Source organism: Mizuhopecten yessoensis, unplaced genomic scaffold, assembly GCF_002113885.1.
Source record: "Mizuhopecten yessoensis strain PY_sf001 unplaced genomic scaffold, ASM211388v2 scaffold11085, whole genome shotgun sequence".
Taxonomy (NCBI): domain Eukaryota; kingdom Metazoa; phylum Mollusca; class Bivalvia; order Pectinida; family Pectinidae; genus Mizuhopecten; species Mizuhopecten yessoensis.
In genome coordinates this window covers 302062-317837 of record NW_018408872.1, presented here as the reverse complement: position 1 = coordinate 317837, position 15776 = coordinate 302062, and the positions used below count along the sequence as shown (strand labels likewise).

Sequence of the window (15776 nt, the reverse complement as noted above, 5' to 3'; positions counted from 1 at the left end):
ACACATTAAAAACCATGTACATTGCAACAAACTCATACATGTATAAACCAATATAAATCTAGATCATATTTGATTGTAAGCTAAGTCTTTGTTATACATATATCTAGTTTTGTTTTGATTTTGTTTAACGTCCTGTTAAAAGTTAAGGTCATTAAAGGACGTGCCATCATGTGTGTTGTGTATGTGTGTATGTGTGAATGTTTGCTGGAATCTGGGTATGTTTGTGTATTTGCCTCCTGGCGATAGGACGGATTGTATACCTTCTTTTAAGTGCTACCTTATTGAAAAACCATGTCAAAGGCACCGAGTAATATTTTTGTTATGCTGCATATGTTTACCAGTTGTTTCTATAACGCTAAAACCCTTAACAAATATTCTGAAGCGAACTAATGCTTTTAATGTACACATGTATTGGTGTCTGTCATTGTATGTTTTGATATCGCAGATTGACTCCTGAATAGTATTTGTAACTTAGTTAAGAAGACAAGTAAAGGCCAAATGCATTTTGACTCAATTCGGTCTAGAGCATGTTTAGATCAAATGGATTAAATGTTGAATGAAAGGGGGATAAAAATAGTAATAAACTGCTTAAAATTCTCCTCCTTAACTGGAACTCCTGGAACTGGGCCCAATATGATCTTCCGTTATAATGAAAGGAATTTCACCATATTTGGTCTTTAGGTATACCATTTGCATAAGCAGAGTATGTGCCCAACGTAGGGGCAGAGGAACAAAGCTAACTTGAAAAAATAGAAGTAAATCTAGCGCAAAATGAGGAAATCATATTGGTTTAATATCAGGTGTGCGATACAGACCCTCTGTGTCTCTTGTCGATGTCAAATTATAAGAAAATGTCGAACGAGATAACACGTCGATATAATTAAAGAAGGAACCGACTGAATACAAAACATCGCTAATACCTTTAACCACACTAAACACAATCGAACACCAGCTTGTTATAGGATACCAGTTTATTGTCAAACAGACATGTTCATCAGTAAGAAACATACGCATCATCTACAAATTTTAGCCGCTGATCTGCATTGCTTGTGTCGACACGTCTTTCTTAAGTAGCCATCTATTACGCGTCTTTTTTTTATTAAAATAAACCTATCTTTCTTCTTCATTCACTGGTTACATTTTCTTATGAAAGCCAGCAACAGTACCATGTTACTTTGATCTGTGATTACAAACGCATTCAAATGCTTTACAACGTATAATAATAGACCTTTCAAAGGCGAGACAGTACAATTCCTAACGCTTGCCAATTCCTTCACAAGGTATTATGCATATATTGCGATATTTGAAAGATAACATTAACATATGTGGTTCGTCCTTAATCGATGAAATATGGGCATGGGTTGATAATGACTTAAGGAGACGACGTAGATGTTCGTAAAAAATACAAAAAAAAATAATATCTGGATAAGAAAGCTACTTACAAGATATTGTTATTGATTATTAATCAGCTATATAGAATAACAAATTTGAACACAACTCGATATGACAATTGTTCGATGATTGTGGGTTGATATAAAAAAAAGTAAGAAACTAAGAGGCAAGCGACATATATGAGAAATCATATTGACTTACACCAATGCACAGGATACGTCCATCTAAGTCGAATCCTCTTTATTTGGTTCTCAGTTTTATGAGTGTAAACGAATTACGCAATTATTCTTACCTTAACTAAGACCACTTGCCGATTCGTTTCACAAATACTTAAGAGGTGCTAAATTCAATCAGTCAGTGCAATCTCATCAAGTACAGCAAGTAAAGGGCAGCCATTTCGAATAAAGGTTAATAAACATGTTGTTCACACTATTTAAACATAGGAAATGGAGTAGGTTGACGACAGGGTAGTTATTTAGTTGGAAGCTTCATAGGTCATTTGGAACATTTGATTTTGTTTTGAAAAATGACTACAATTTTATGTGTAGAAAAATTGAAAGTTATAACATAAAAGCCGAGAACATATTCATGTACAGGTTAATATTTTTCATCCCAAAAGGCTGCTTAAATAGTGTAGCTTCAATCTTTCTTGATATTTCATCGTAAACGTCCGTGTGTTTTCAGCTTTGTGCTTTCTCAGACATTTACCAACCTGTCATAAGATAAAAATATACTGACACACTTCACAGTTCAGTCACGTTGTGTAGACTGGTACAACTGGAACTGGTGTCCAATCTATAACCTGCCAAAAGATACGTGTAATAAATGCCTTATATTGAACAAATATGTTAAATCATTTTAAATAAATGTGTGAAAACGGAATACAATTTTGCAATATTTTTTTCGACATTACCATAGATAAAAATATAGATTTAATTGCCAAGAAACTAATGTTGTCAAGAACAAATAAGGGGTGGTTTTAGCTATGTTTTTGTCCAGCTTAGTACCAAGCATAATACAGATGTTAATATCGTGATACATCACTAATAAGTCAGAAAGCGAAATAACTGATTTTCAAATTACCATTAAGCATATTAACATTACAGTATGTAGAACAGTGATCGTTTAAATGCTATGTAAGGACATTAAATAAAACAATAACTTGCTAAAGACTAATATTACAATATGTCTGCTTACGATCACTGCACCTACCCTATTTTTCACTTCTAAACTTATAGATTTCATCGCTATTTTTATCTTTAGAATGGTACTTATAAAGTCAGTATGTGTGTTCCAATAACACAAAAACTGATTAAAAAAACCTAGACAAGACATAATTGGATGTTTTATCATCAGCACAATGTATGATGGTCTTTGGCCTCAATAAATATATTTACATTCACTCTGCATCTTCACATACATTTTAGCAATGCAAAAAAATGAACAGGTTTTGTGAGAACGTCCCACCATCTAGTCATGTGATACAGCAATTATGACGTCACCGATTTAATTATGGTAGCACTGATTTAGATGTTCTAAGAATATAGCGAACTAACGTTAAGGGCGAGAAATAATTAACCTAAATGCTATTAAATATAAATATAAGTTAAGTATGTTTAAGAAAATTGGGTGTGTTACCAAAACATGGCAGTGTGTAATACGACCATAACACAATCTGCTAAAACATTGTTTGCTTAAATGACTTCAAAAGCAATCAAATATATTGTTGATGTGGTTATAAGCAAAAAGATATCACAGTTTTAATATTACATCGTATAACATCGTAGAGTCCAAATCGTGATATTTGATAATCTTCGATGTCGTTTTAACAAATATCCATTAATTCTACATCTTATAAAATGTAATAATAAGAAGCATATTTATGTTAATGTTTAGCATTTGAACTGATCTTATGACATAAAAATGTCATAACAAATGGCTACACAATATAAAATATTTATATTTAATACGTGTTTAACTGTCTGATAAAAGTCCACTGTTTTATTCGATAATTGACATGTAGATGTTGATGGTTTTGTCAAACATGTTTTTGTCCCTATGCATGTTGTTTTCACCTCCTCTAACGTCAGTACTTATCATCACGTACCTAACACGGGTACGTCAAACTTCAAAAGGTGCTAAACTTATCCAGATGTAATTGGCATATCGTATATTATAAGTGTGGACACGTCACGACAAGCTATGCAATCATGTGCTGTTGACGTCATATGCTATTATAGCTATATTGTTTTCAAAATCACTCTATCACAGTATTGGTCAGGATTTCTAGCGTAGCATCCTCCTCAATTTTAGTCAGGATAAAACACCGCTTCTATTTCCAATCAAAGTTGTATTTGTAGTGAAGTTGGCGGCTACCGTTGTCATGGTACCAGGGGCTTCTGATGGTCCTCGGAGGTTGTTGGCATCTCTTACTGTAGAAATTAAAGCAAAAGTACAATAGTGATAATAATTAAGAATATATACATATTTTTTCCCCCTGCAAAATAAATGTTCGCTCCTTAGCGATCCATCTGGATGTTATGAAATGACATATTATCTGAAGTTCATTTATATACCTTGGTCGTCCGGTAAGAAATTTTAGCAGAATATAAATAAGAAAACAAAGGCTAAGTTATCTAGATTGATGTTATAAACTTAAGAAGATGTGCCATTTCATAACACTTTATGTTTCCAAAGGATACTTTATATATGTATATGCCATTACGGTCACAGGGCACAGGGCCCTTGGTTTTTTATATATATATATACACACCGGTAAGATATGTTTATCCGGCATTTTACTGTGATTTGTTTTGTAGTCCAATAGTCACAATCAACCTGTTTTGAGGCCAACATGTCCCTATCCAGCTAGTAAAAGTGAAAATCAACTCTGCATGACCTAGGTATATAAATGAACTTAAGATAATATGTCATTACTTAGCATTTAGTTAGGTTTCAAAAGATGTTGAAATGTTATAAGTCCGATGAACTAGTTTGATGAAAACATCAGCCTTAATGCCTTGTGATTGATTATGTTAACTAGCTAATGTACAAGTTCAGTGTTTTTAAAATGCATAAATAAGTTCTGATTTTGAATTTAGTATTTGAATTTGGTTTATCATAGGGTTGGAAGTTGTAGGATGTAGGGGGCTTTTTGCAGTCTAAAGACAATACTTGAGATGTGTGTGGTGTGAAAATAAAATATGATGACATTTCGTATGCAAATGGTATGTCGGTAGCGCTTTAGTTTTGTACTTGGTCACTGATTCATTATTAGAATTTAGAGGACCAGTAAAACTATAAGTAGCGAGGTCGTAGGCCTTCGTATAAGCCTGACGGTCACATTCATATAACAAACTATATACTCGGTATATGATTTGAAACCATTGAAAAGTCAAAAGACTTGATTGATTAAAGCTTTAACGTCGAAAACTAATTTACAATTTGACTTGATAATATTTGAAATGCTTATTTATGTCAAACTTGAAAAGTGTCAATATGAAAATATTAACCGATTTTTCCGATGACTTGTCGACCGTCTTTTACCTAATCGGATTTCACACATCGATTATCAATAAATTCTTTACCGTATCAGAAAATGCATTTCCTTTCCAAAAGCAATAGTTTTACGCGATTGCTCTTTTTAAACATTTCTTTGTGATAATATTTGAAAAGTATGCAAAACATTTTTGATAATATCAATTAGGAGGCGCGGTAGTCTAGTGGTAGGACGCCGGGCTCGTGACTGAAGGGTTGCGGGTTCTAATCACGTCACAGCACTGTGTTGTATCTTTGAGCAAGATACTTTACTCCGCTTGTTCCAGTCTACTTAGCCGTAAATGAGTACGTGGTTTGGCAGTGCTAGGGTTGTTGAATGCTAGCCGTTAGCGCCGAAATGGTATCTCCGGCTGTATGCTCCCCAGGGAGTTGAGAAAGATATTGGCTGGTTGCATAGGCCCTATAACCACGGATAATAATTTGTGAACCGCTTTGAGACGACCTACGAACTTGGTTGTGATAAAGCGGTATATAAGAACCTCGAATTATTATTTATATTTTAGGTTGTAAAGTAAAATGTAATCTTAACACAAACGTTAACATAAATTGCAAAGTGAGATGTGAAAGGTACAATATACATGCATAATGTGAAATGTCGCATATAACTTTATCTCTAACATAGAACAAGTGAAAGTACTAAATGAACTCTAAAACAAAACAAAGGGTACTGAACACGTGTTCATCATGTAAGGTAGAATATAATATTGATGCAAACACAAACACAAGGATTCTTTGTTTTGGAATATATATAACCGTCTGCAGTATTACGTAAGATATGTACAGACATCATTTGTTAGCCAGACTGATAGAGTATCCACGTACTTATAGGAAGTTATCATCGAGGTTGAACTAAATCCCAAATGAGATGTTTTTCACTACAGCAATGTATTTTACGGTGTTCTCATGTGACCTATTTTCTGAAGCATTAAACTTTGATGCAATCATGAATCTGTTTTCTTATAAATGTCTACAGATTGTAACACCGTCAATCACAATAAGGTACATGGAATAAAATATAGACACACTAAATTCCTTTATCGATTTCAATCACTTTACATGCATGCAAGCAGCTCCAGCCTAATACCCGCTCAATTCCGCGTCTGACACTTGCCTTTGGCAATGTCCTACAGATTGGAATGTGGTAGCTGAGTGTCTTGTTTATAGGCAATTTAAAGTAATACAATAATGTATATTACCGACAGGCTTAGCACTTAGACATTTTATGAACTGATTTTGAAATTAAAGCAAAGAAATGTAAAGGTATTCTAATAAGTTGCATTGCAATACTGTTTAATGAAAATAAAATGTCCATGTAAAACGAGAATGACCATTTGGTAATCTCAAATACGCTCTGCATCTAGGGGTTTAAAGGACGGTCATCGCTGGGTTAATTTGTCAATTTTACATCAATATAGCAAATCATCTAGATGGAAAGTCAGTAAGTTATGAATTTTGAACATGTGATGGTTGATTCAAAGATAAGATTCAAATCTAATTGAGTAAACCTTTCTCCACAAACACACATTTACACACACACACACACACACACACACACACACACAACGATGTGACCGAGTCAGCTTATTCCCACCTATATACCAGATGCACGTTATAAGCTTGGTGCAAAGAAACACAAAAACAGTAATGAGAGAAACATAAGCTGTGCTACTTACCGAGATCATCAATGTGATCGGACATAATAAGCGAGATCATGACTAGGAGAACACTGACAGTGAACATCACACTTGATACGATCATAACCGCCCGGGCAATGAACTTTTGTCTTTTTGTCTTGCCCTCGACATGGATATGTACATTAGCCGCGTGCTGTCGATGTAAGAGAATATCACTGAAAAGCGTCTGCGCAACTACAGGATCTATGTAATACACATCCTGATGGTAGTTATCGTACGAACCGTCCGTGATGATCTCAATATCGTCTTCGGTCATTGAAACACCTTCCCAGTGGAGGTGGTCACATTGCGCATGCGCGTGAGGGCCCTGGTCCACCAGTATGGCACCCTGAGCGGACCAAGCCTGTTCCGATAGGCATTCCATTTCGGATGTTTCCGACCATTCTTCGTTTCCTTCCAGTACAAGAGCAGTGTCCTGTCGTGACAGCTCAGAAGATTCGTCCGTGTATTTTTCCGACATTGTTGTCTGGCTGCACGTGCATTGACACTCGCCGTGACATTCACCTTCTGAGAGGAGCTCACTTGTTTGACTCATTCTGATTTCGATGGAGACAAAGTTGATCTGTTCAACACTTGTTCCTTTCCATGGTTACCATTTGTGAACGTAATCAAATAGCAATCCAGTTATGTCGTCCCTGGTGGACAAATAAAAGTAAGCTGCTTATATGATCAAGGTAAACTGAAAATCAATATCTCAACTGTTTCGTTCACTTTGTGCAAGCTTCCTCGCTGATATATCGAGTTAATTTGAAAACTATTTACAGATTTTCTTGAAAAATGTATCGATTGATTCAATGTTCATGTCCTCATTGGGTGGTATCCAAGAGTTCAGTTGGTATATCTTTCCTTACTGATATCTATTGGAAGTTTGTAATCTATGTAATTACACAACACTGCAGATTAATTTTCGCATTTCACTTTTTCCATTAACATTTTAACATAGGTAGTGCATACGATATTGGAAGCGTGCTAATTGATGATAATGTTTTGTTAAAACTTCTTACGTTGAAGTACACGGCAATCTAGTCGGCAATTATGCTAATTTAGTTTGTCAGTCACGTGTATCTGGCCACAACTGACTGCACTGTATGTATAACCTTCGTTAGCTTTGTAATCATTAAAGCATCCCGATACTAATTAAGAAATACTCCGCATTATGAATCGCCAACTACCTGTTAATAGAATATGCTTATGCTAAACGAAAATAGATGGCTCTTGATGTAACCAAACGAAAGCCCTTGTGGTCGATCCTTGAACGAGAAGATGTTTGAGTAAACAAATTACTCAGATATAGATTGTTTTCCTTAACAAAAGATTCCACTGTATATCATCCTGGCAGAAATAGCGTAAGCATTATTTAGTTTCCAATAACGCACCATTAAACAGCTAAATATAACTCGGAGATTGCTGTATTGGTGTCTATATCCAGCGTTTGCTGGACAGTGTTCCAAGACTGATATCTCCAATACTTCATGAATCCGACATCAGTAGGCGTCAGGCGAGTCTGTTTAAAAGCATTATTCGCCTATCCCCTTGATGGTAAAGTCTGAAAAATACAAAGTAATCGACTTTATTGTATTAATAAAAATCAATATTTCATATTTTTTTTATGAAACTCTCTAATTGCTGTCCGTAAATTTCCTGATACAACATTAGGAATTGATGCAGATAATGCAAACCTTAGTTAACATGATTCTGGGCTAGAGTAACAATCGATCGAACAAAGTTACTTCCTTAATAAGGCAGGTCTCAGTTGTCAAAGGCATTCTGACAAAACGTTTTGATCTGTGCCATTCATTTTCAAAAACATTGCAAGGTTTAAATTAAAAAAAAATACATGATCCATTCTCTGAGTTAGGACCCGACAAGTATATATGTTTCCTATAACTATGATAAGATTTCTCATTTCCGACGCACTGGGAAAAACAATCTGCTAGGATTTGCTAAACAATTGTTTGGTTAAACATGAATGAGTTTAACTATTGTTTTTAATTATGACGTCAAGTTACAATGCTTTGCGCCGGTGTCTTCCATTGCAATCGTTACCCGATCAGAAAAGGTAGCAGGTGTTTCCTGCAGAAACATTGAGTTTCTAAATATTATAATAACGTTATGAAAAAAAATGTACTCAAACCCATGATGTATGGTTAGTTTATTTTTGCCTCGTAAAAACATACACAGTAAACCGAGTTTTGAATTTGACTAATGATAGTTAAATAAACACGATAATTAAACCTACTGGCACTCTTTTGGAAACCTCGACATATTAGTAAATTCAGAGGCGAACGTAAATGCTCAGACACAGTATTTCCCCCTGAAACCAGGTCACTAACGGTCTGGTTCTGTATTCTAGGTACATGACTGTAGGCCGCTCGTGTCGACTACGAGATTACATTTCGTCTGTATGTCTTTCCTCTGTAGTGTGGTTTTGATACCTTGCCTCGTCTCCGTTTCGGCTGCAGTCTTTTAGTTTCGTATTTGGGTCAGAATTCTGTTCTTGGCAATTGGCGGGTTTACTCGTTTTACTTGATGGCTTAAGTTTTACAACTAATTAATCTAACTATGATTTGTAAAGATTTGGAAAGAATGGTTCGAGTCATCAGTTATTAAATGTCTCAGATATTCATTTTTCTTTCTTTTAGATGCGCATTCATTAATGGCATATGACGTATCCAACATTGCACAGGGTATTAATCATATGATTTGTCATCTTTCATATTTGTATGCACTTTTTATATAAATACTTCACACGGGATTTATCTTCGATTCCAAGTCGCGAAAGAAGACTTTTTGTTTTTAAAAAACTCCATAATAATCGACACCGACCAATACTACGACATTTACGTGTCTTAACAGTATAGCATTACATCAAGTATGTGTACAGTGTAAAGGAATATCTAATAATTTAGCAGGTCATTTTAATTTTCCTATGTCACGAGTTCGTAAAAATGTGTTTTGGCATAATGCTCGACATTTTTTTTTGCATCAGTGTCCAGAATTGAGGTTCTGTTCATATATACGAGTATAAATGAATATTTGCTTCACCATCAATTTATTGTCACTCTACTGTAGTAAAAATGGTCTATTGTTTCCTTCACGTACCGACGTCACATCCTTACTTTTCTATGTGTCAATAGGAATACTCCCATTTAAACAGATACCGTTATTTACACGGATTAAAAATATGGCTTACATTTAGCATTTTGGAACGAGCATGCTATTATTCACTTGCCAGTTACACTACATTTCCATTCAATTGTATTTTATATTCATCTAGCGAATTCACCTTAAAGCCATTCACAGCGACAGATGGCATAGGATCTGAAAGGAATACAACGTGCGGTATAATGGGTAATGTTTTTTAGAATTCGTGGCACGCTTAGGTATTAGGAATTTTTACCACGCATTTACAAGTTTGCATAACGCAGAATATATCCATCCCTATACGCCTGCAATTATTTATGTTTCTGCTTGTATCGTGTGTGTGAATTATGTGATTGTATTGTAGTAGATGCATCCGCATTGATTTTGTGTATTTATATTGATATTATCCAACCATGCTAAAGTGTTGATTAGTAGATGTTGTATCTAATTTTACAACAAGCAGGTGAACATTAAACCGCTGCGTGAACAAAAAAGAACTTCATACTTTGTTGACAACTTCATGGATTATCCCATTACCATTTTAATTCTAATCAGATAAACTGTTTTGTTTTAATTCAGGTATACTTGACTATATTTTACTGTCACCATCACCTAGCTTATTGTCATATTTTGTTGACGTCGACAACGCTTTTTATCACACTATGTTGATATTGGTATATCAGTGTTGACATTGATATAGTCAATTATCATATTAGTATGTCAACATAGCTTTTTGCCATGCTATGTTGACATTGAAATATCAGTGCTATATTTTGTTTACATCGATAAAGATTACTGTCATGTTTTGTTGACGTCGACAAAGCTTATTATCATGCTGTGATGACATCGCTTTGTCAGTGTCATAATTAGTCTGTTGACATCAATAAACGTAACTGTCAATTTTTGTTAGCGTTGATCAAATTTGTTTTCATACTTTTGTTTCACCAGTTTAGTTTATCTTACCATCATACCTAGAAGAGGATATATACATCGTTAGCTGTTTATGTTATGAAGATCTTCCACATATAATTGACGGTTTGTCTATCTCTATGACCATTACCATACCAAATAATACGTTTCCTTACAAGAAGTACACATACAGTTTTGTAAGTACATGTATAATATACATTTTACGATATTTTATATACAAAATATATGCTATTGTAAGAACTCCTAAACTCCCTACCTCAGAATAAATAAATGAATAAATACGTATGTGTACTTTCTAACACGACACCTCCATGAATGCGTCTCTATTCATGAGAAAACATTTTAAACGAGTGTTTTCCCTTATTGTTATTGAACGAATGATGCATAGCAAACTAGCTGCATGTATGTAATCATCAGCGATCCGCGACGGAAAAACAAGTCACAGAGTATTGGTAATCGATCAAACACAACTATTCAATACGACCGATGTTGACATCACCCAGTACTTCACAGTTATTAGAATCCTATATTACGCAAAGAGGTATTCAAAACACCCACCTTACTGATAATATGATGTAAATTACATTCAATCATCACGAGTGACGTGTATTTATTCTTATTGCACTCTTGTTTATATGATATTGAATTATTCCAGATGAACTATTTGTATGCATGAGTGTGTTTATCTGTAGGCAATATTTGTTTAGAATCGACGGGAAAATGTTTTGTAGAACATGTTGTGATTCTTGTTAACTGTAGTACATATTATTGAATTATTTATAAGGACTAAACAGTTGTTTATTCCAGATGAACTATATGTATGCATGATTGTGTTTATCTGTACGCGATACATGTTTAGAACAGACCGAAGAGGCTTGGTTGAACATGTCGTCATTAACGCATCTGCGCTACCAAATGACGTAGTGCCATCAGCCGATTATATCTGCAACCATGGACTAATGGTACACAGCAAATGACTAGTTGATACGTAATACGTAATAAAGGAGTGTCCAAACGTACATCAAAACCTGGTACTAAACACTTGATAGGGCTGTACCAAAATCTTGATCGAGCGCAATCTTACCAACGGCATGAAGTAAAACAAAAAGCTAACAAATGACATAAAAACAATACTAACGGTACAACGCCACTGACAAGTTACTACAGTTTATTTTCTGATGGGGGGATTTTAATAGTTTGTTAGTCTTATTACATCATAAATTGGGGTTAATACACATAGATTATGTAGAACTAGCCCTAAGATGAAATTAGCTACGAAGTAATAATAACTTCCACAAATAGATTTTATGGCTGAATTGAAATCGATAATTATAGGCTAAATTGGTGAACAACGTTTAAGGTTTGGTGTGCTCGTATTCATTTGACAACATGAAGCTAAGGAAGCACTTGTATCATGCTTTAATTTAAGGGGCTACTTTTAATCAAAACAAGTTTTGTCATATATATTCATTAAAATTGACATTAACTACACAAGTTGATGATCAATTCTATCAAATTACACGATGTTATAATTATCTGACATAGTGATTGAAGACCAACTGGGCGAACTCATGATATTTCATACTATAGAAGAACATTTACTTACATGTATGATATAGAATAAAAATTGTTATATTTTTTGAATACAATCAGCACATTTTTGTAGTCCTCCGTTTTTACGTGCTGCATTGTTTAGAGGTTTAATGCTTTAATAGAGTTTCATACTAAAACGAAACATACATTGTAGGCAAATACATTCACATCATATCGTTAAAGGCTAGAGGCAGACTAGATGTATCGCTAAAAGTATATATAAAGGTTTATTGCACTTTTGAGATTAAAGTTGGATTTGAAATGGAAACAACAAAGACCTCTAAAGTCAGATACACATTCGACGTGCTTCTTGTATCTGTCTGTTTAAAGGTATACTGTATTGAAATGTATACGAGACAAAAACAATCCTATTAAAAGTCAGGCTTTGAACTAATAAGAATTTATGATACGTCAAAATCAGGATAATATAAATAATATTTAAGACTCAAAAATAATACAGCTGTGAATTTGACGCAACTTTAAAAATGCATTGTTTACATCCTATTTATCTACGAACCTCCTTTTGAAGATTTAATGTTAGTTCGCTGGTGACTCGCAAATAGAAGTCAATATCTGATTCATTAATGCATTTCCGTTTCTTCGTTCTTCATTCGTTTGCTTGTTTTGAGGGATTTTTTAAGTCCGCGCGATAACCAGCATTATGTTTTGACGGAAGCCACAGGAGACATTGCAGGTAAGAAAGGGTAATAAAAGAAAATTACAGAGACCTAGTTTCTTCAATGTTCCTTAGCAACTGCCAAATAAGACCATTTCTACCTGGGACCCCAGGTAAATCTTCGTATATGGTAACATGCGGTTTACTTATGGATACTCCAATGTCCCAAAAGCAGGGAAAAATAAAAAAAATAAAAAATAGGGAAGAAGAAAATGTCCCATATTAGTCATTTGTTCATTTAGAATACTAAGATGTAGAATTCTGTCTCAATTATTTTGTTAGATTATAGGAAATATAACGTATAGGAAATTCACCTGATTTTTAGCAGAAAAAACTACGATTTCTGAAGAGGGTCCAATCAATCGCCTCTGTAGATTATGCTGTCGAAAGTTGATAATTTATATCATAGGACATGCCATTTTTTTCCAGTAATATTAGATAATGAAAATATCACTCAACCAAGTTTTACCTTCATGGATTCTGATAAATAAAAAATCGAGATTTGAACTATAAACAATAATGATACATGGCACATGGTAATAACATAATGTTGAGAGGAACCTGTGGACCAAGTAATGCAGGAAAAAAGTTACAGATGTCATGCAAAACAACCATATACCACGACTGGCACTGCCATACAAACTAACATCGATTTGATTAACGATCCCCAGGAGAGGTTCTTCAGATGTTTGGTGTGTTTCAGATGTTTATACCAGATCACTTGTGATTTAAATATAAATTGTTTTAGAGTGGAAGGAGATGTTTATTGTGTTTCCGAGCAACAAATGGAAGCCCATTGCCATTAAAGTACTTAAGTGCTTCATAGTCATGAAAAACATTACATACAGTTATAATGAAACATCTGCAGCGGATAAATCAATAGTTAGAAACTTCAAGCGAACGTTTTAATGTCATGAATATATTCCTACTTATTGCAATTTCTTTTGTTTTCACGAATTTTTATTTTCACTGTTTTGTTTTTGTTTACATCAGCATTATTACACTGGTATTGAAATATTGAGACAAAGGCATGAATCGCAATCGACTCAGCGAATTACGGCAAATATATACAACGGGCTAAATATAACTACAATCATTATTGAGTATGGATATGCACTGTACCACTCGCTAAAAATATTCTGTGTATATTTTCAGCAACTACTGTTATCGCGTCATTATCACGAGAACACTTTTGATAAATTATATTATTATTGAATCAGGGCATAATCAACATGTAATATCAATATATATATATACATGTTCGGGGTAAGAATAGGCATACAGCAACCCACTGTATAGTCGTTTAAACAAACTGTGGTGCTTCCTGCTGTTCGTAGAATAATGAAGAAACCAAAAATAGATGTCTTGCAGCTGGGATATTTATCTTGCCTGATTCTGTTTCTGTTTCTACTTTTAAACTTCCGCGTCTCACCTTCTCCCCTATTCTATGTTTTGCCCAATGTAATACATAATTATGTGGATATCATATCGTAAACATCAATAATATACTTTATATTAGCATTCAAACCCCAAAAATGTCAATAATGAGAAAATCGTTTAAACATAGTACGCTCATGGAACAAATATTGAAAATCACAAAAAAATTGATGATATTGTATGCGTAACGAGCTGTTTCTAGCCTTTGTATGGAACATACAATCAAGTGAGAGGAAATCAAAGGTTTATGTACAAAAAACGTTTTTAACATTATCAATCTTATATTATCTATATGATAGCTTGATTTGATAAACCTAGTATTATAGTTATATTAATAATACAAACAAAAGTTAATACACCTTCTAGATATGCGAAATGACGAATAGTAAAGAACAAAAAGTCTACGTTACCATGTTGAAATTTTGTCTTGTTCTTTGCACCGTTCTGTTCTCCCAAAACGAATGTCAACCTTTGGTTGTCCTAAAAACGTCCTGTTCAGCCATACACCAGATATGCTCAAACTGTTGTCTACAGTTGAAAATCGAGAGGACAAAAGACATTGCACAGCCCGTCCATTGGTATGTTCTTTGGTGGCCTCGTCCTCGGCGGTAGTCTTACTACATTTTACTACAGCCCGTCGCGGTGTGTAGTGCGTAGTACTTGCTGTATATTGACACACGGAGTGGACGACAGGTAATGATACAGCGTATCAGTTCTAGCAGCCGACAAAGGCTTGGGCACTATAGCATCGCCTCATCCTTCGCGCGTCATCACTAGGGAGAGACTAGCTAGCTACAACGAGAGAATCGGTGTAATGTCCTTCTGGTAAAAAGCTTTAAAGTAAAAATTAACAACCCGGCCGCTAGGTCTGGTTAATCAGTGTGTGTATTGATGTGTCGCGGTAACGTAAGGGAAAAAAGTAGAGGCTTCTGGTAATATCGATATATACATGTACGTTCAATGGTTGTGTACTGGGGTCGTATGCGGTGAAGATGACATTGTTGACCTGGGTTTTTCTAGGTTAACCACATTGTTAAAGAGGAATTATAACTTTATTGAATTCAATAAACAGAAACAGGTCAATAACAGTGTAACATTAAGTCGCTAACTGATGGCTGATGCAGCCTCATCTCCATTCTAAATTATATATCAGGCACATTTCTCTCCAAGAACTGAAGAGTTGCAAGATAAAAAGATTTTTTTTTACAGAAAAATTGAAAATGTTGATATGAAGACTTAAAGTTATCTGCTATATAACAACAACAACCAAGAGTAATATAGTAGACAACAAGGCATGAATCTGTTTGATAAACTATATAAAAAATAACAATAAAAGCCTATGATAATTAAAC

At 34.5% G+C, this 15776-nt stretch overlaps 1 protein-coding gene across 1 annotated transcript; it reads right to left on the bottom strand.

Annotated features, from left to right (window-relative positions):
* Positions 1 to 965: 965 nt before the first annotated feature.
* On the bottom strand, positions 966 to 15188 carry LOC110465501. Its single transcript, XM_021521358.1, has 3 exons — positions 14835 to 15188; positions 6624 to 8190; positions 966 to 3824 (listed from the first exon to the last, which is right to left on the bottom strand). Exons 2-3 carry the CDS (start codon positions 7177 to 7179, stop codon positions 3706 to 3708), a joined length of 675 nt encoding a protein of 224 aa, XP_021377033.1. The 5' UTR covers positions 7180 to 8190; positions 14835 to 15188; the 3' UTR covers positions 966 to 3705.
* Between the last annotated feature and the right edge of the window lie 588 nt (positions 15189 to 15776).

Coding starts and splice junctions, on each gene's coding strand:
- LOC110465501 (XM_021521358.1), bottom strand. CDS start 7,179: ATGAGTCAAACAAGTGAGCTCCTCTCAGAAGGTGAATGTCACGGCGAG. Junction 3,825..6,623: donor CGATCACATTGATGATCTCG/GTAAGTAGCACA, acceptor TAATTTCTACAG/TAAGAGATGCCAACAACCTC.